The 20,874-nt window shown below is 40.7% G+C and overlaps 1 protein-coding gene across 4 annotated transcripts in view; it reads right to left on the bottom strand.

Moving 5' to 3' along the window:
- ndufaf2 (NADH:ubiquinone oxidoreductase complex assembly factor 2) overlaps positions 1-20,874 on the bottom strand; it is a 141,546-nt gene that overhangs the window by 52,098 nt on the left and 68,574 nt on the right. For 2 of the 4 annotated variants that reach the window (XM_048598766.1, XM_048598784.1), the window contains exon 1: positions 12,920-13,011. The exons of 1 other annotated variant lie outside the window; for it this stretch is intronic. In XM_048598766.1, the coding sequence (XP_048454723.1) occupies positions 12,920-12,952 (33 nt within the window). In that variant the 5' untranslated portion in view covers positions 12,953-13,011. Of the gene's footprint in view, positions 1-12,919; positions 13,012-20,874 lie in introns of those variants that run through there. One more of the 4 variants, XM_048598764.1, reaches the window with a different exon arrangement.

Raw genomic sequence — 20,874 nt, 5'->3', positions numbered from 1 at the left:
TTCTAACTTCCTGCCTCTCAATCCACAAGTACTCTACCCAACTTTGCGACACCTCGTGACTTAAGAAAAAAAATGAACCATCATTATGAAAATGTGGCTTCTTTTTTTCAAACCCTAACTCCGTTATATTACTAGACATATAGTTCATCAATCTAGAGTCACCCATTTCATACCAACTCTACTTACATATAACATTGAACACTACCGTTTCTATCTCACATAAACAATATTCTTTTAAACCCGTGATAAAATATCCGCAATAATATTTCCATGACCTGCAACATGTACAATCTGTAGATTAAAAGCTTGTAACGTAAGACTCCAATGAAATAATCTGGTGGTTTTGTCATTAAATCTTTCCAGAAATGTCAAAGGATTGTGATCAATATACACAATCATCTTTGAGGTGTTGTTTTCAACGTAAATTTTTTGAAATGCTGTAAGTCCATTACCAAACTCAATAACTCTTTTTCAATGACTGAGTACCTTTCTGGTGGATATTCATTTTTTTTTAAGACAAATAACCAATTGGCCTTTCAATTCCACAACCATCCTTCTGTAACAACATAGCTCCAACCCTTAGATCGCTTGTGTCGATGGCAACTTTAAAGGGTTAAGAAGTTTAGCGTGGCTAAAACTGGTGCGGTGGTTAACACTGCTTTTAAATTCTCAAGAGTCTCCTGGCATTGTTGTGTCCACTGAAATTTCATGTTTTTTTTTTAAAAACAAACCTTTTAACAGTGCCACTACACTACTAAAGTTTGGCACAAATATCCTATAGAATCTGCTCAGTTCTAAAAATCACAGCACTTCCTTCTTCAAGGATAGTCTTGGAAATTCCTTGATGGCCTTTGTCTGCATATTTCTCGGTGTCATCTGTCCAAGACCGATGTTGTGCCCTAAGAATGTCACTTGTGCCTTCATGAATTCTGTTTTTGCCTTGTTTATGCCTTCTGTAGTCTCTCAAAAAGCTCTGCCAAATACTCCATGTGATCTTTCCACAAACAACTAAAGATCACTAAGTCATCTGAGAGGGCACAATTAGTCAATCCTGCAACAACTCAGTTCATAAGTCTTTGAAAAGTGGATGGTATGTTTTTCATTTCAAAGGGCATTGCTTTCAATTGATATAGCCCATTTGGGGTTACAAAAGCAGAAACTTCTTTCACTCTGTCCGACGAAGGTACTTGCCAGTAACTGCAAAGTAAGTCCAACTTTGTGATGTTTGTGGCTTGTCCAACTTTTTCCACAGTCCTCCAGCCTTGGAATTGGGAATGAATCAGATTTTGTCACAATGTTCACCTTCCAATAATCTACACAGAATCATTCAGTACCATCAGGTTTGGGAACCAACGCAATCAGCAGACTCCACTTGCTTCAACTCAGCTCTATGACGTCCTCTTGGAGCATCACTTCCACTTCCTTCTGAACCTGCTCTGCTTTCGAAGGATTAAGCCTGTAGGGGTATTGGTTTACTGGAACAGCATTCCCTATGTCAACCTCATGTAGTAGGCTCTTAGGTCCTCCCCATTCTATTTCTACATATGTTTTCATAATGCTGCAGTAAGTCTTTCAATTCAGTTCTCTGTTCCTGGGTCAGATAGCTCACTACCCTATCCCATTCTTTAAGGACTTCCTCATTATTCAATTTATTCTCAGGAACATCAAAATCTGAATTATCTGGATTTGATTCCCCACTCTGAATGGCAGTAACTAATACCGGTTTCTCCAGTTTGCTTTCCCTGTCATAGTAAGGTCTCAGCATGTTTATGACATACCTGATAAATTTTTCCTATCTGACATCTTTACCAGATAATTCACCTGACTCAACTTCTTCTCAATCTGACAGGAACCACTAAACCTTGCTCTGAAGTGATCTCCTACCACTGGTAATAGCACCGATACTTTATCCCCATGGGCAAACATACAAATTTTAGATTTCTTATCTGCTTCTTGCTTCATGATATGGTGTGCCACCTTCAAATGTTGTCTAGCTAATTCACCGACTCAGATTAATCTTTCTCTCATCTCAGATACATAATCCAATTGTGAGATCTCAGACTTCAGACCTATCAACTTTTCCTTAATTAATTTTAAAGGCCCTCTTACTTCATGTCCGAATACTAATGCAAATGGAGTAAATCCAAGTTGATTCATTTGGAGCAGCTTTTAATAGCAAACAATATAAATGGGATACCTTTATCCCAATAATTTGGTATGCACTTGATTTAAAGTGTTTGATGCCTAAATTATCCATGACCTCCTTAAATAGTTTGGCAGTAAAATTGGACCCTTAGTCTACCTGAATCTCCCTGGGTAATCCATTATGGGTAAAGAAAGAAAGCAACTCTTCCACAACCTTGGTTGCCTTGACATTCTGTAATGGAACTGCCTCCAGAAACCTGGTAGACACATCCATTATGGTTAGCAAATACTGGTTCCTACTTTTGGTTTTAGGGAGGGAACCTACGCGATTAATCAGAACCTGCGTAAAATGTTCTTCAAATGCAGGAATTGGCATCAAAGGCACCTTTTTTTTTTAACTGCCTGTGGTTTTCGGGCCATCTGACATTTATGACAGGTACGGCAAAATTCAACCACATCCTTGTGTAATCCAGGCCAATAGAAATGCTTCTGTATCTTAGCCCAAGTCTTCTTTACTCCTCGATGACCTACACAATACTTCCTGTCTGTATTCTACCGGCAACATAATCTGGTGAACTTCCGTACATTTCTCATCTACATTAACCTGCCATTTCCGCCTTAAGATTTTATCCTTAAGATAATAGCACTCTGATACATTCTGTAAGCTTTATGATGTAAGCTTTATCATTGTCTCTTCTTTTTGTTGTAATTCCATTAATTTTTCAGCACTAAACACCTCTGCCTGATCCTCTACCTGCTTAGGTTTTCTTTTACCATCTCATCAAACAGAGTGTCAGCTAACTGGACCTCAACTCCTTCGTCTTTCTCTTTTGCTTTCCCTTCTTGTTTTCACTTATGGCTGTTGGATCTTGTCACAACACAGACCGGAAAAATTCCAGGGTATTTTCCTTTTAACTCCTCAGTTCCCTGGTTTTCTTTTGGCTTCTCCACTACAATGGGATGCGCTTTGGGAAACAACCCCAACTATTCCAAGAGTCGTCATAAAATTTAAAGATTTTACTAAGTATGCAAAATGCTATATTTACCAGTCTTTCAGAACCAGATTGACAAAATGCACAGCGAGACTTCCACTCATAAAAATACATACTTCTTTTTCCACAAAGAAATAGACTGGCTACATGTAAACAATTTTGAACTGTTGACATATAATTATACGAGTTAAAATTCTAACCCCTTATAACCTACCTCTCTACACAGACAGGAAAAGAAACATCGGTGCTATGGGCAGATGGAAAGACTAGTGAGGTAGTTTATTAATTCCTGGTCACAGAGTTTGCTGAGATAATACTTGTGCTGATCAGAATACTTCTTCCCAATCTTCATTTTCAACATATTTTCACTTGTTTCCAGGAGGACAGAGTGATTAGTTCACACTTCTAATAATCTTTGACTTATCAATTACAAGTTACAGATCATAGCAATGGGAATGGGGAAATAAAGTGGCTATTTTTAGGCTTAATATCTACCGAAAAAGAGTCAACTCCTACCTGGGAATAAATCACATTGTTGTCAACAGGCAGAAAGCATTTGTCATCAGTAACTGGTCACTCATCCATAGACCAATCACCTACTTAGTGCCAGCCAAAACACATCTCTTGGCTTCAGTTCATCTTTAAACTAGGCTTCCATTATTGCCTGAACAATCAGGGGTATGAACAATACCTGCAATGAGTGCCAGGTTATTTGCTTTTCAAAAATGCCACAGTCCTTCAACAAACCTTGGTTTTTAAAACAGTTTTTTTTTTTTAATTTCAGATGGCTCAACATTTTTTAAATTAGAAAATGGCTGCCTGAGTCAAGTCCTCATGAAATACCTGGAAGTTTTTCAGGAAGGTCTAGGGACTATCAAAAGAGCCAAGGATACCTTCCATGTTGACCAGGAAGCAACTACATGATTCTGCAAGGCCTGACTAGTGCTGTTGGCCTGACCGGCAAAAGTAGAGTCATAGAGCCAGAGGGATATACAGTATAGAAACAGACCCTTCAGTTCAACCAAATCCTGAACACTTTACAACCAGAATTTTTTAAACCCAGTCCTACTTCAGTCAAGTCTCTGTTATTTTGTGCAGCCTAGTACTTCTCTTTAACATTCTTTCCTGTTTCTTACACCCTTGGACAATTAATTTAAAATATCCCCAACAGTATTAGCAAAACTCTTCACAAGGAATTCAGTCCCAGCTCCATTTAGGCTTGTCCAGCTTGCACTGGTTCTTGTACTTTTAGAGTCAGAGTCTTACAAAATGGAAACAGACCCTTCAGCCCAACTTGTCCATGCCAACCAGGTTTCCTAAACTGAACTAGTCCCATTTGCCTGCATTTGGCCCATATGCCTCTAAATCTTTCTTACCCATTTACCTGTCCAATTCGCTTTTAAATGTTGCAATTGAGCTTGCCTCGAGCAGCAGGTTCTATATATGCATCACCAGCTGGGTGACAAAGTTGCTCCCCAGATCACTTTTAGATCTTTCCCTTCTCCTTAAACCTATGTCCTCTAGTTTTGGACTCCCCTACCCTAGGGGAAAGGCCTTAGCTCTTCACCTTATCTATGCTCCTCATGATTTTATAAACCTCTCTAAGGTCACAGTTTTAGATGCTATAGGGAGGATAGAAAAGGAGGCAAGAAAGAGGTGGGGTTGGCATTTTTGATCAAGGAATACATTACTGCTGGAAAAAAAAAATCGCTGTGAAAATATATGGGTAGAAAATTACAAATAAGAAAGGAAAGATCACTTTGATGGGATTGCACTGTAGGCCCATCAATAGTAAGACATAAATTGTGAAACAAATATGTAGGGAACTCTCAGATATATGTAAGCATAATAAGGACGTAATAATGGGGGATTTGAATTTTCCAAATATTGACTGGGGCTACCATAGTGTTAAAGTTTTGGACGGTGAAGAATTTGTCAATTGTGCTCAAGAAAATTTTAATTTATCAATATGTGGATGCTCCTACTTGAAAAGGAACAAAACAAGACCTTTTGGGCAATAAGGAAGGGCAGGTGACTGAAGTAAAAGTGGGGGAGCACTTTGAGTTTAGCGATCATAATTCAGTTGGTTTCAAAATGGTCACGGAAAAGGATAAGCCTTCCGAAAAGTTAAAGTTTTTAATGGCAGTAAGGCAAATTTTAATGGTATGAGACAAGAACTTTCAAAAGTTGATTAGAGTAGACTGTTTGCAGGTAGAATGATGTCTGACAAGTAGGAAGCGTTCAAGAGTGTGACGAGACTTCAGAGGCATTTTGTTCCTGTTAGAGTGAAGGATAATGCTGCTAAGATTAAGGAACAATGAATGAATAAAGATATTGAGGTTATAGTCAAGAATAAAAGAGAATTTTTTTAAAGATATAGACAACTTGGTTCAATTGAATTTCAAATCAATATAAACTGTGTAGGGGCATTCTTAAGAGAGAAATCAGGAAGGCAACAAAGGGATATGAGATAGCATTGGCAGACAAGGTTAAAGATAATCTAAAGAGATTCTACAAATACATTAAGAGCAAGAAGGTAACTAGAGAGAGGATTAGGCCTCTTAAAGCTCAAGGAGGTTGTCTTTTTGTTGACCCCAAGGAGGTGGGAGAGATACTAAATGAATATTTTGCATCAGTTTCTACTGTGGAGAAAGAAATGGGTCTAGAGAACACAGCAAAATAAACTGATGTTTTCAAAACAGCTCACATTACAGAAGAGGAAGTTCAGGAGATCTTAGAGAATGTAAAGGTGGATAAAATGTCCAGGAACTGATCTAATGTATCCCAGGCTGTTGTGGGAAGTAAGGGAGGAAATTACGAGCCCCTTTGCAGAAATATTTGCATCATCTATAATTACGGGTGAGGTGCCTGATTGTACCTTTGTTTAGGAAAGGTTGTGAGGAGAAACTGGGGAATTATAGACCTGCGAGTCTGACTTCGGTTGTGGGAAAATTGTTGGAGGTGATTATAAAAGATGGGATTTATGGACATTTAGAGAGGCAAAAATTGATTAGGGATAGTCAGCATGGTTTTGTGTGAGGAAAATCATGTCTCACAAACTTGATTGAGTTTTTTGAGGAAGTTACCAAAAAGGTGGTTGATGGCAGAGCAGTAGATGTTGTTTATTTAAATTTTAGTAAAGCCTTTGACAAGGTTCCGCATAGTCGACGAATTAGTAAAATTAGGTCATATGGCATTCAGGGTGAGCTTGCAAAATGGTTAGAATAACTGGCGTAACGACAGGAGACAGAGTAATAGCGGAGGATTGTTTTTTGGACTGGAGGCCTGTGACCGGCAGTACTCCACAGGAATTGGTTCTGGGTCCTCTTTTGTTTGTCATTTAGAAAATGATTTAGAGGAGAATATAGAAGGCATGGTTAGTAAGTTTGCGGATGACTTCAAAATGGGTGGCATTGTAGACAGAGAAGAAGGTTTTCCAAGATTACAAAGGGATCTTGATCAAATCGGTCAATGAGCTGAAAAATGGCAGTTGGAGTTCAATCTGGATAAATGCAAGTTATTGCATTTTGGCTCAAGAAACAAGGGTAGGGCTTATACAATTAATCGTAGGGCCTTGGGCAGTGTTGTAGAACAGAGGGACCTAGGGGTGCAGGTACGTCATTCTTTAAGGTTTGCATCACATATAGACAGTGGTTAAAAAGGCATTTGACTTGCTTGCCTTCACTGCTCTGTCCTTTGACTATAGGCGTTAGGACGTTTTGCTGAGGTTGTACAGGGCATTGGTGAAGCCTCTTCTGGAATACTGTGTCCAGTTCTGGTTGCCCAGTCATAAGAAGGATATTACCAAGCTGGAGAGGGTTCAGAAAAGGTTTACCAGGATCTTGTCAGTATGGAAGGTTTGAGTTATAAGCAAAGGCTGGATAGTCTGGGCCTTTGTTCACTGGAGCGCAGAACGTTGAGAGGTTGATAGAAATTTATAACATAATGATAGGCATAGATAGAGTTGATGATAGTCGTCCGTTCCCTAGCATGGGGAATTTCAAGACTGGGGACACACTTTTAAGGTGAGCAGAGAGGCAAACGTTTTACGCAGAGAGTGGTTTCCGTGTGGAATGAACTTCCTGATGAAGTGGCGGATGCGGGTACAATTACAACATTTAAAATAAATTTGGATATATGAACAGGAAAGGTTTGGGAGGATATGGGCCTGGACCAGGCAGGTGGGACTAGTTTAGTTTGGGATTATGTTCGGCATAGACTGGTTGGACCGAACAGTCTGTCTCTGTGCTCTATGACTTTAAGGTCACCCTTCAGCCTGTGATGCTGCAGGGAACAAAGTCCCAAACTATCCAGCCTCTTCTTATAACTCAAATTGTCCAGTCTCTGTAACATCCTCAGCAACCCTTTTTGTACCCTTTCCAGTTTAATGACATTCTTCCTATAGCAGCATGGTATGCAGTAAAAGTGACCTTAACAATGTCCCACTCTCTCCCTATTTATTTCAAAACCCCCTTCCCCTCCCCTTTTTCTGATGAAGGGTCTAGGCCCAAAACGTCAGCCTCTCTGCTCCTATGATGCTGCTTGGCCTGCTGTGTTCATCCAGCCCTGCACCTTGTTGTCTCGGATTCTCCAGCATCTGCAGTTCCTACTATCTCTGATTCAACCTTAACAATGTCATGTCCAGATGTAACTTGATGCCCCAACTCTTGTACTCAATGCTCTGACCAATGAGGACAAGCATGCCAAATGCCTTTCTCACCACCCTACATATGATGTCACCTTCAAGAAAATATGTACCCTGGGTCTCTCTGCTTGACAACCACTACTTACCATGTACGTTCTGCCCTGGTGTGCCTTACCAAAATGCAACATCTCGAATTTATCCAAATTAAATTCCATTTGCCATTCGTTCTCCACTTGCCCAGTTGATCAAGATCCCATTGTACTCTTAGATAAGCTTCTTCACTGTCCACAATACCACCAATGTTGGTGTTCTCCACAAACTTACTAACCATATCTCCTATATTCTCATCCAAATTGGTCTTATAAATGACAAACAGTGGACCCAGCACCGATACTTGAGGCACACTGCTGGTCACAACTGTCAAGCCAATTTTGTATCCAGCTAGCAAGCTGTCCCTGCATCCCATGTGATCTAACCTTACTAAACAGACTACTATGCGGAACCTTTTTGAAGGCCTTGAAGTCCATGTAGACAATGTCTACCACTCTGCCATTATTAGTCTTCTTTGTCGCCTCTTCAAAACATTCAATCAAGTTTGTGAGACATGACCAACCACACACAAAGCCATGTTGACCTTCTGTATTCATTGTTGCTTTTCCAAATGCACGTAGATTCTTGCTCTCAGAATCCTCTCCAACAACTTACCCATCACCGACGTCAGGCTCACTGCTCTGCAGTTCCCTGGCTTTTCCTTGCAGCCTTTCTTAAATAATGGCACAAGAGTAACCACCCTCCAGTCTTCTGGTACCTTACTTGTGGCCATCAATTATACAAATTTCTCAGCTCGGGGCTCACAATTTCTTCCCTTGCTTCCCACAATATCCAGTGCACTTAATCATGTCCCAGTGATTTATCTATGTAATGCATTTTAAAATCTCAAGCACCTCCTCTTCTGGAATATGAACCCTTTTCACTATGTATTCTCCACGTTCTCTAGCTGCCACATCCTTCCCAGAATAAACACTGATACAAGTTACTCATTTATTATCTCACCCATGTTCTGTGGTTCTACACATAGATGGCCTTGTTGATCTTTAAAGGGCCCTATTTTCTCCCTAATTACTCTTTTGTTCTTATTATATTTGGAGAATATCTTTGGATTTTCCTTTGCTTTATCTGCCAAAGCTATCTCATCTTCCCTTTTTGCCTTCCTGATTTCCCTCTTAAGTGTATTCCCACACACCCTATACTCCTCAAGGGATTCACTTGATTCCAGCTGTCTATACCGGGCATATGTCTCCTTTTTCTTGACCAGAGCCTCAGTATCTCTAGTCATCCAGTGTACCCTATTCCTGCCAGCCTTGCCCTTCACACTAACAGGACAATGCTGTCCCTGAACTCTCATCTCACTTTTGAAAGCCTCCCACTTGCCAAATGCGCCTTTACCTGCGAACAGCCTCCCCCAAACAACTTAAAACATAGAATAGAATAGAATAGAACATAGAACATTTGAAAATTTCTGTCTAATACTGATAAAATTGGCCTTGGCCTAATTTAGACCTTTAACTTGTGGACTAGGTCTATCCTTTTCCATAACTATTTTAAAACTAATAGAATTATGGTCATTGGTCCCAAAGTGCTCTCCTACTACTACCACAGTCACTTGCCCTACCTTATTTCCCAAAAAGAGATCAAGATTTGCCCTTGTCTAGTCGGGCCCTCTACATACATACTTAACAAATTGCTCCCCATCCAAGCCTTTAACTCCACGGCAGTCCTAGTCACTGTTTGGAAAGTTAAAATCCTCCATTATTACAACCCTATTATTCTTACAGGTACCTGCGATCTCCTTCCATATTTGCTCCTCAATTTCCCACTGACTATTGGTGGGCGGGGGGAGGTGGCGGCGGCGGAAGGGTTCTATAGTACAAAGTGATCATCCCCTTTGTATTTCCCAGTTCCATCCATATAGCTTCATTGGACGATCCCCAAGGAACATCCTCTCTAAGACCTGCCATGACGTTTTACCTAATCAAAAGCACCACACCCCCTCCTCTCTTGCCTTTCCTCTATCCTTCCTATTGCATCTATACCCCGGAACATTGAGCTGCCAGTTCTGTCCCTCCCTCAGCCATGTTTCTGTAATGATATATTTTATGATATCAGAGTCCCATGTTCCCCTGAGTTCATCTGCCTTACCCTATTAGGCCTCTTGCATTGAAATAATGCAATTTAGTTCATCGGTCTTCCCTCATTTCCTGTTGTGCTCTTGCCGTTTGTCTACTTAACTTGCTCTCTTTAACTTCTGTACCAGCCTTCACCTTCTTTCGTTTTACTACTGCTTAGGGTTCCATCCCCCTGCTAGCCTAGTTTAAACTGTCCTGAATAGCTCTAGCCAATCTCCCCACCAGGATATCAGTATCGGAGGCTGGTACAGAAGTTAAAAAGAACAAGTTAAATAGATAAGGCAGGCAAAACTGTCAAATGTACATTAATCTCTTTTGTCTGTGCAATTTAATGTCACTCCCATATTTAATAATCACCAAATGTTATTAGTGTTCATGTTTCTGTTACAGAAACTAACTTGCAAAACCTATGATAGATGCTAAGAACTCTCAAGATTGATGTAGTCTTGTGACAAATTGTTGAACTTATTTTCCAGCAGACATGCTATCACAGAATGAATTATCTTGGCCATCAAATTTCAACCAGTGATGTCCACATGTTAGTCTGTCCAGTTACCTAACTAATGGAAGTTTTCATTTTGGAATTCCTCAAATACTCTCTGTATTTTCAAAACAGGAGCTTTGATAAGTAGCCTGTCATATAGCATGACTGCATCATGCCTGGAATGTGCTTGCAGCTGTGCTGTCAAATTTGGTGCACACAGGAAGCAGTTAGGTGTTGCTGAGATATAAGCTTTCAATGGCTCCATTCCGAAAGGCAAGTAACATTTTACTGTTAATTTTGAAAACTGATTTTTTTGGGGACATAGCTATAAAATATGAATTATATACGTAAAAATTTATTAGCATATTCTGTGCACAACATGCCCAGCTTTCATTTTCTTGAAAAATTGTTTGACAATCATTTTCATTAATGTCTTGCCCTTTAAGAATTCAAATAAGTGACCATTGTAGTATTATGCATTATTCCTTCAGGAAAGCACAACATTATGTGGAGAAAGCAGAGTAGTATATGGGTGGAAGAAATTTAGTGTATACAGTATAGCACAGTCCTAAAAATTTAAGGTCACAGACATGAGTAATTAGATCAGTGCATGGGGGATCTATTCCTTTTATAAAAAACTTCTGTTGTCATTTTGCAAGTGTTAATCTTTATATATGCTTATTTCATTACAATTTCTGCTGACTGAGACCAACTATCTCACTTATAATGATTGGAGGGACTGTTTGTTGACCGATGAATCTATGTTTAAAGCAGGGAATGACACTGAATAAATATTAATGAACTACCTTTCGCTTTTAGTTGTAAAATATATTTCCAACGACAAGGCTCTTCATGTTATACAACAGTGTGCAGCCAACACTGAGCAAATAAATTGTTTGTAGTTAGCAGAAGTTGGAAAAGAACTGAAAACGCATGCACTGCACAAGCGAACCCTATGACCAGCACTCAAATGAAAATTGGGAGCAGTCGGCAAATTTGCCCCCCAAATCCTCTAAATGCCTGGGAAAATGCAATCAGAGGGACAACCAGAGAAAAGTCATTCCTATATAATGGCAGCACAGTGGCTCAGTGGTTAGCACTGCTGCTTCACAGCGCCAGAGACGCAGGTTAAATTCCACCGTCAGGCGACTATCTGTGTGGAGTTTGCACATGCTCCAGTTTCTTCCTACAGTCCAAAGACATGCAGGTTAGGTGGACTGGCCATGCTAAATTGCCCACAGTGCCCAGGGATGTGCAGGCTATGTGAATTAGCCACGGGAAATGCAGGGTTAGAGGTAGGGGAGATTGGTCTGGGTCGGATGCTCTTCACAGGGTTGGCGTGGACTCAATGGGCCAAATAGCCTGCTTCCATGCTGTAGGCATTCTTTGATGAGTAGAATGGTCATCTGAGGAGCCGCTCCTCCAATCACAACTGGTGGTGCTGCTGCTGCTGATAGGCTCACAGTAAGCCTATAAGCAGTAAACACAGGCGAGACGCAGCCTGTGACTGAAGGAGCATTGAGCAAGCTAAGTAGGAAAGACAGAAATGCAACCACAAATTAATCTGTAATCCCATAGCGTACCTCAGATGTGAACAAGATGTTAAAAAAAGATGTACCTTGGTGAGAGACATGTTTGCATTTTTCTACTTATATAGAAACAGGGTTCAAAAGGGAACTTCAACCGTTTTGTGAATATACGCATGTGCACGTGTGTTTGTGTGCGTGCGCATGTGTGCTGCAGATAAAGGACTCTGTTGCTCTGACTGCTGGGAGCATTAATAAAACTCACTCAAGAGTTAACTCAAGAAAGCTGGGTTAAATCATCTTTTAAACGAAAGATTCTTTTGGTCTGGATGCAAGATGTTCTTAAAGAAAGGGTTTTTTTTTAAACTGACCATGTTGTGACAAACAAAGGGTCATTTTGAATGAGGGTTAATAAAGAAGGGGAGCCAGCTTATTGCTCTTCGCCTGGGAGCTTTGCAATTTGGGGTATGCCATTAAGAACTGTAACAAATTAGGGAACGTCAACCTGAAATGGTCGTAACACTTTTACCAATTTAAATAATGATTTTTAAAGAAGAAATTAATGCTTTATGTCCTCAAGTACATTGTGTGGGGGAGGTTGCTAATTATTGAGGATATTGATGAATTCTAAATCTACCTCTGTGAGAGTCCAAATACCCCAAAAGGCAATAGACAATATTGTTATTATGCAATTATTACACCAGGAAAATGAGATAATGAGCACAAAAAAGGAGCTCATGAAAACCAAAACATAAGCACCAGGAGCAGGAGTAAGCCATCAGACTCTGAAAACCAAAAATCAAAAAGAAATCCTAGACAAAATTTCAAGGAGAACACTTGATTTTTTTTTGCTCTGTTCACAGTCCAAAATTAGCAACCAACTCAAACACAAACTGAGATTAAGTGTTCTAAGATTAAATATTAAATAATCATATTCTTACCCTCCCATTCAGAAGGGATGTTTCCAACTTCATATTCAATTTCTTTTGGATTGACTGCTTCGATCATTCTTTTTGAACGAATAGTCTGTCCTAGAATGAAGAACAAATGATCAGCTGTCAGACTGCTCATTTGATAGCTGCATGGGATGAGCAGAAATTTCATACAGTCATACTGCATTGAATTTGGCCCTTTGGCCCACCATGTCTATGCCAATCTACAAACACCAAACTACACTAATTCCTTTTAACTACACTTGGTCCACAGGTTATTATACCCCTGCATTTTAAGTACTCATCCAGACGCTTCTTGCACGTTGTAAAAAGTACCTATCTTCACCACCCTCTCAGGCAGCACACACTCCATATGTCTACCACCCTCTGGGTGAATTTTTTTTCTCAGATCTCCTCTAAACCACTTGCTCCTCAAATTAAATGTACGCCCTCTGGTCTTAGACACGTCTGCCATGGGAGACAGATTCTCACTATCTATGCTGTGTATACCTCTCATATTTTGTAAACATCAATCAGGTTCCCCCCTCAGCCTCCTCTGCTCTAAGGAAAACAAATCCCACTAATCCAGTCTCTCTTCATAAGTGAGACTTTTCATCCCAGGCAACATTCTGGTGAAATTTCCTTCAATTGAATATCTAGAAGACCAAAACCTGCTCCCAACTCCATTCCCTAGCCACTGACTCCAACCCTATCTCAAGTAAATAGTCTGAGATTAAGCCAGTCTGTTTCCAAAATTAGTGTTATATTTGACCTCCAGATGAGCTTCTGCTCTCACATTCACACCATCAGCAACAATGCCGGACTTCACCTGTCTCAGGTCATCTGCTGCTAACATCCTCACTCATGCCTCTTAACTCTAGACTGGACTATTTCAGTAATTTTTCCACAAAAAGAGACTCCTTGTTGGTCTCCCACATTCCACTCTCCGTAAAGGTGAGATCATCCAAAATCCTGCTCCTGAAACTTAACTCACACCAAGCCTCGTCTAATTATCACTCGTGCTCACTGACCTATACTAGCTCATGATGAAGCAATGTTGTGATTTTAAAAGTCTCATCTCGGTTTTCAACTCCATCTATGGCCTCACCTTTCCCTACTTCCATAATCTCCTCAAGCCCTGGAAAACTTTGCTCATCTAATTCTAGGTTGATAAACAACATATTTTAATGAAATACCATTGGCTTCTGCACCTCTGTTACCTAGTCTAAGCTCTCGACATCTCACAGTTTCTCTACTTTGTGTTCCTCTTGAAAGGGACTCCTTAAACCTGCCTGTTTTATCAAACTTTGGTCACCTGGCCTAGTATGGTTGGGAACATGGGACTGGGATATCATAGCTATTACAGAAATGTGGCTTAGGGATAGTCAGGACTGGCAGCATAATGTTATAGGAAGGACAGAAAGGGAGGGAAGTAGTATTTTTAGACAGGGATAATATTACGGCTCTAAGGAGGAAGGCCATTCCTTGGAGATTGTCCAGTGAAGTTATATGGATGGAAGTGAAAAATAAGAAAGAAATGATCACCTTGTTGGGATTGTATTATAGGCTCCCCAATAGTCAGTGGGAAATTAAAGAAATAAATTTGTAAGGACGTCTCATTTATCTGCAAGAATAATAGGGTGTTAATGGTAGGGGATTTTAACTTTCCAAACATAGACTGGGACTGCCATACTGTTAAGGGCTTGGATAGAGAGGAATTTGTTATGTCCAAGAAAATTTTCTGATTCAGTATGTGGATGTAACAACAAGTGATGTTGCAAAGTTTGACCTTCTCTCGGGAAATAAGGCAGAGCAGGTGACTGAGGTGTCAGTGGGGGAGCACTTTGGGACCAGTGATCATAATTCTATTAGTTTTAAGAAAGCGATGGAAAAGGATAGACCGGATCGAAAAGTTAAAGTTCTGAATTGAAGGAAGGCCAATTTTGACCGTATTAGGCAAGAACTTTCAAAAGTTGATCGGGGGTGGATGTGCGCAGGTAAAGGCTTGGCTAGAAAATGGGAAGCCTTCAAAAATGAGATAACAAGAATCCAGAGACAGTATGCTCCTGTTAGGGTGAAGGACAAGGCTGGTAGGTGTAGGGAAAGCTGGATGATGAGAGAAATTGAGGTTTTGTTCAAAAATAAGAAGGAAACATTTGTCAGATATAGACAGCAGAGCTCGAGTGAATTCTTAGAAGAGTATAAGGGCAGTAGAAGTATACTGAAGAGGGAAATCAGGAGGGCAAAAAAGGGACATGAGATAGCTTTGGTAAATAATGTCTTTGTAGAATCTATTTGGATTCTCCTTAACCCTAAAGACAAAAGAGTAACAAGGGAGAGAATAGGGCTCCTTAAAGGTTAGCAAGGCCACCTATGTGTGGAACTGCAGCAGATGGGGGATGATGTTAAAACAAGTATTTTGCATCAGTGTTTACTGTGGAGAAGGATATGGAAGATACACAACGAGGGGAAACAAATAGCAATGTCTTGAAAAATGTCCATATCACAGAGGAGGCGGTGCTGGACATCTTAAAATGTGTAACGGTGGATAAGTCCCCAGGACCTGATTGGTGGGAAGCTAGGGCCCCGTGCCAAGATATCTGTATCATGGCTAGTCACAGGCTAGGTGCCAGAAGACTGGAGGTTGGCTAACGTGGTGCCACTATATATCACATGGAGGTGGGCAAGTTGTTGGAGGGAATCCTGAAGGACAGAATTTACATTTGGAAAGGTAAGGACTGTTTAGGGATAGTCAACATGGCTTTGTGCATGGGAAATAGTCTCTCACTAACTTGATTGTGTTTTTTTGAAGAAGTAACGAAGGGCTTTATGAGGGTAGAGCAATGACTGTGATCTAGATGGACTTCAGTAAGGCGTTTGACAAGGTTCCGCATGGTACACTGGTTCGTAAGGTTAGATCACATAGAATACAGGGAGAACTAGCCATTTGGATATAGAACTGACTCGAAGATAGAAGACAAAGGTTGGTGGTGTTGTGGGTTGCTTTTCAGACTGGAGTCCTGTGACCAGCAGTGTGCCACAAGACTCTGTGCTGGGTCCATAGCTTTTAGTCATTTATATAAATGACTTGGATGTGAACATGGGAGGTATGGTTAAAAAGTTTGCAGATGACACTAAAATTGTAGGTGTATAGGACAGTGAAGAAGGTTACCTCAGAGTACACCAGGATCTTGATTAGATGGGCCAAAGGGTCAAGGAGTGGCAGATGGAGTTTGATTTAGATAAACGTGAGATGCTGCATTTTGGAAGTGCATATAAGGGCAGCACTTATACACTTAACGGTAAGGTCCTAGGGACGGTTGCTGAGCAAAGAGACCTTGGAGTGCACGTCCATCGTTCCTTGAAAACGGAGTTGCAGATAGACAAGATAGTGAAGATGGTGTTTGATATGCTTGCCTTTATTGTTCAGTGCATTGAGTACAGGAATGGAAAGTCATGTTGCAGCTGTATAGGACATTGGTTAGGCTACTTTCAGAATACTGCACACAATTCTGGTCACCCTTCTATAGAAAGGATGTTGTAAAACTTGAGGGGTTCAGAAAAGATTTACAAGGATGTTGCTGGGATTGCAAAGCTTTAAGTTATAGGGAGAGGCTGAATGGGCGGAGGCTTTTTCTTCCCAGAGTGTTAGAGGCTGAGGGTTGACCTTACAGAGGTTTACAAAATCATGAGGGGCATGGATATGGTGAATAGCAAAGGTCTTTTTCCTAGGGTGGGGGAGTGCTGAACTAGAGTGCATAGGTTTAAGGTGAGAGGGGAAAGAATTAAGCTTTTTCACACAGGAGGGTGGTGAGTGTATGGAATAAACTGCCAGAGGAAGTGGTGGAGGCTGGTTACAATTACATTTAAAGGGCATCTGGATGGGTATATGAATCAGGAGGGTTTAGAGGGATATCGGCCAAATGCTGATAAATGGGACTAGGTCAGATTGTGATATCTGGTCGGCGCGGACTAGTTGGACCAAAGGGTCTGTTTCCACACTGCATGATTCTATGACTATATAGTAGCATCTTACGTGGCTCAGCATCTTACTTTGTTTTATAATACTTTTGTGAACTATTTTTGCATCTGTTATTGTGTTACAGGCATTATAGAGTTACTGCTGTGAATGATAACAACTTGAAAAGCTAAATTAAACGATTATTTTTCCAAACACATTCCAATATTCCCAACAGTAATGCCTAGTTCATGGTTAAATGCAAAGCTCGTTAGTATAACAGCGTAATTTGTTATCGTGTTGATCACTTTGTTCATTTGTTATCGTGTGGACCTACGCGCGTAGGTTTGACATTCAATGAAGTTCTGCCGAAGCTGAAATGCAACAGCAAGTGGCTTATCACTGTAAATAATTTTTAAAAATTCAGGTAAACTTTTAAACAGTAATGAACACCAAGAAAGAATCAAAATTCCAGCGTCATCTCAAGTTTTAGATGGCGCTTCTTTGGCCTCAATCCTACAATTTAAGACGATATTTGAACATTTTGGTTAAAAGTTCTTACTTCCAAGCTAATTACAATGATATCTTTCTGCATAACTATTGCAAGTTTCAATGACACTATACTTTAAATTCCAAACACAATCCAACACAATTGTAAATTCTCAAGTCATTATTGATACTGATCAATCTAGACATTGGGTAGAATTGAACCTTGCGATGGGGGTCCCGCTCACTGGCTAGAGAAATAGTGTCAGCCCCATGTTGACTCCGTTGATGAAGGCCCACTAGATTTAAGTGTCCACTAGGCACCCAGCTGGCCAGTGATGGGCCTCCCCTGGGATTTTAGACTTCAGGGGCAGAAATCTCACCACTAAGAGATGCTGATTATTCAGATGTCAGTAGTTCCCAACTGCTCATCAGCATCACCAGAGTTGTGGCAGCTGCCAAATACTATACCTGCTAAAGGCCTACGATCGTCAAGTAACCCAGGCCACAGGTAATGGCAAATGGGGGTTTTGTGGGAGATGCCTGCTAGCCTTTTTCCGCTGGGGCAGAGGGAGGTCAGAAAAAATGAGGTGTGTGACTGTCAGCAGGCTCCCCATGTTTAAATGGTTACCCAACCAAATACTTAGTTGTGCATTTGAATGAGGGACCGTTCCCTGGAAGAGTTTTATGTGGCGACATGATGAGATCCTTCAGGGGCATTAAGTGTCCACTTCAGGACATCAATTATCTTCTGGGCAGGAATGCTGTCCACAACCCTTCCCAACCTGGACTTAATCAGCTGGAAACAAATAGGTGGCTCCTGCACCTCTGCTTAACTGCCCATCCTTCTCCAAATCTACTGCTGGGTGAGGGAGCATTAAATTCTGCCCATTATTTCTCTTCAGGCTTGCTATTTCTATCATCAAAAATGCTATCCCCTACTCACAAATACTTCTTCTGGAGAGTAGTAGAAAACCTGTAGACTTTTTCAGGGGGTTATTTGGGAGGCACAGTAGATATTCATTTCAAGGAAGAAGAAACATACCAAAAAGGATCCTGAAGCAGCCATGGCTGACAAGGTAAGTCAGGGACAGCATAAAAGCAAAAGAGAAAGCATACAATGTGGTGAAGATGAGTGGGGAGACTTTGGATCAGAAAAGATTTACGAGGATGTCACCAGAGTTGGAGGATCTGAGCCACAGGAGAGGCTGAATAGGCTGCGGTCATCATCCCTGGAGCAACAGAGCCCACAGAGGTCCAAGAACCTTACTCAAGAACTTTGGAGAGGTTCATTAGATCATGAGGGTCACAGACAGGGCAAATAGACAAGGTCCCCTCCCCAGGGAAGGTGAGTCCAAAACCAGAGGTCACAGGTTTAAGGCGAGAGGAAAAACTCCTGCCATTGCTGCTCCACCATCTTCCCTGCGAGGCTTCCCTTCTAATCAACTGTGGCCAGCTCCTCCTTCACCTCTTTATAGTTATTTTTATTGAATTGTAATACCATTACATGATTCCAGCTTCTCTCTCTCACACTGTAGGGTGAATTCTATCATATTATCATCACTGGCCCCAAGGGGTTTCTTTACCTGAAATTCCCTAATCAAGTCTGCCTCATTACACATCACCAAATCCAGAAGTGCCTATTCCCAAGTGGGCTCTACCATAAGCTGCTCCAGAAAAACATCTCGTAGACATTCCATGAGTTGCTTTCTTCTAAAAGTAACCGATAGCAGATATTCAAATTAATAGTTATTACCAACCAATCAACTTACGGTTTTCCTGTAATGTCATTCTATTTGTACTAGGCCCCCAAACCTGAACTTTCAATTCGCCTTGTAAATAGACCTCACAAACTACGAGCCAAAAAAAGCAAACAAAAAGCACGTCTTCCCCTCTGCACTGAATTCCTACACTACCTCCAAATTCCCTAAACTGTATACGGTCTTGGGCTATTATCTCACTCCGTCTGTGCTGCTTGGAATAGCTTAGAAAGACAACAGGGTTGGAGAGTCCAAGTTTCGTCATTGGGAGGACATGTTGTAGCTGTACAGGACATTGATTCAACCACTTTTGAAGTATTGCATGCAATTCTGGCCTCCCTCCTATAGGAAGGATGTTGTGAAACTTGAAAGCGGTCAGAAAAGATTTACAAGGATGTTGCCAGAGTTGGAGGGTTTGAGCTATGGGGAAGAGGCTGAGGGGTGACCTTATAGAGGTTTAGAAAATCATGCAGCGCATGAATAGGGTAAATAGGGAAGGTATTTTCCTCGGGGTGGGGGAGTCCAAAACTAGAGGGCATAGGTCCAAGATGAGAGGGGAAAGATACAAAAGGGACCTTAGAGGCAATTTTTTCATGCTGAAGGTAGTGCATATATGAAATAAGCTGCCAGCATAAGTGGTGGAGACTGGTACAATTACAACATATAAAAGGCATCTGGATGGGTATATGAATAGGAAGGGTTTAGAGGGATATGGGCCCAGATTAATTTAGGATATCTGGTCGGCATGGACGAGTTGGACCGAAGGGTCTGTTTCTGTGCTGTGTATCTCTATGATTCTATAATGAATTCTCGTACTGTACTCAATTTATCCTGATTGCCATTTATTCCAGAAACACAATGCTGCTGGCTGTGTTTTAGGAGGGAGATTCTGAATTACCTCATGTAGCTTGCCACATACTGGTAGAACATGCTGTTGGAAAGCTGAGGGAGGACATTTCTGTGCAACTTGACGTGAGCAGAATGATGTAATTTCAGTGCCATTCAAATTTCCATCACTTTATTTTGTTTCCTGGGAAGCAGATCGACATCAATTTTCCACTCCTGTTCCACATAATCCCTCACCACCAAGAAATAACAAGATACAGTTTAGTACCCTAAATTTGGCTTTTTCCTTCTCTGCATGCCAATTTACATGGTCCTTCCATGAACTAGAGGTTAAAGTTTCATTGACGTGCTAGTTTCCTCTAAATATTATAACACAAGCTTAAAATAGGCCCTGTACAAGCTCATTTTACGATAGAGGTTACAAAATAGCCGCTTTGTTCAAACTCTGTTTTCTCTGGATTGCTGCCATAGAGATGTCCAAAAAGATCCATTGTAATGTGACACAGTTATGTTGAAACAGCTATGTTTTTCATTGCTGTATCTCTAACCTATTAATGAAAAATTTCTAATCATTACCAGTGTACTCAATGCACGAGTTGCGAACTACAGCTTAGCAAGTGTCCATTTAGATGTAGTAGCAAAATGTTGCTACATTAAAGAAATCTACAGAGCGTTTCATTTGTCCTCATTTATTTACTTTAGATATTCCCAATGTATTTTTATAAGGCATTGTGTGGCATCTTGTTCCTTATGCAAAATAATTTTCTTTAAAACTTGGATGATAGCACAGGAGGATAGGGTTACTGTGGCTACAGTCCAATCTCCTGCAGGTTCTCTGTTGAAATTGGGAACAAAGGACAGTGAATCAATTCATCATGAGAATTATTCCAGAGCAGGACCTATTGGACACCACA

Source organism: Rhincodon typus, chromosome 1 (genome assembly GCF_021869965.1).
Source record: "Rhincodon typus isolate 14 chromosome 1, sRhiTyp1.1, whole genome shotgun sequence".
Lineage (NCBI taxonomy): Eukaryota > Metazoa > Chordata > Chondrichthyes > Orectolobiformes > Rhincodontidae > Rhincodon > Rhincodon typus.
Note: the sequence above shows the minus strand (reverse complement) of the source record. Positions and strands in the feature narration are given on the sequence as shown.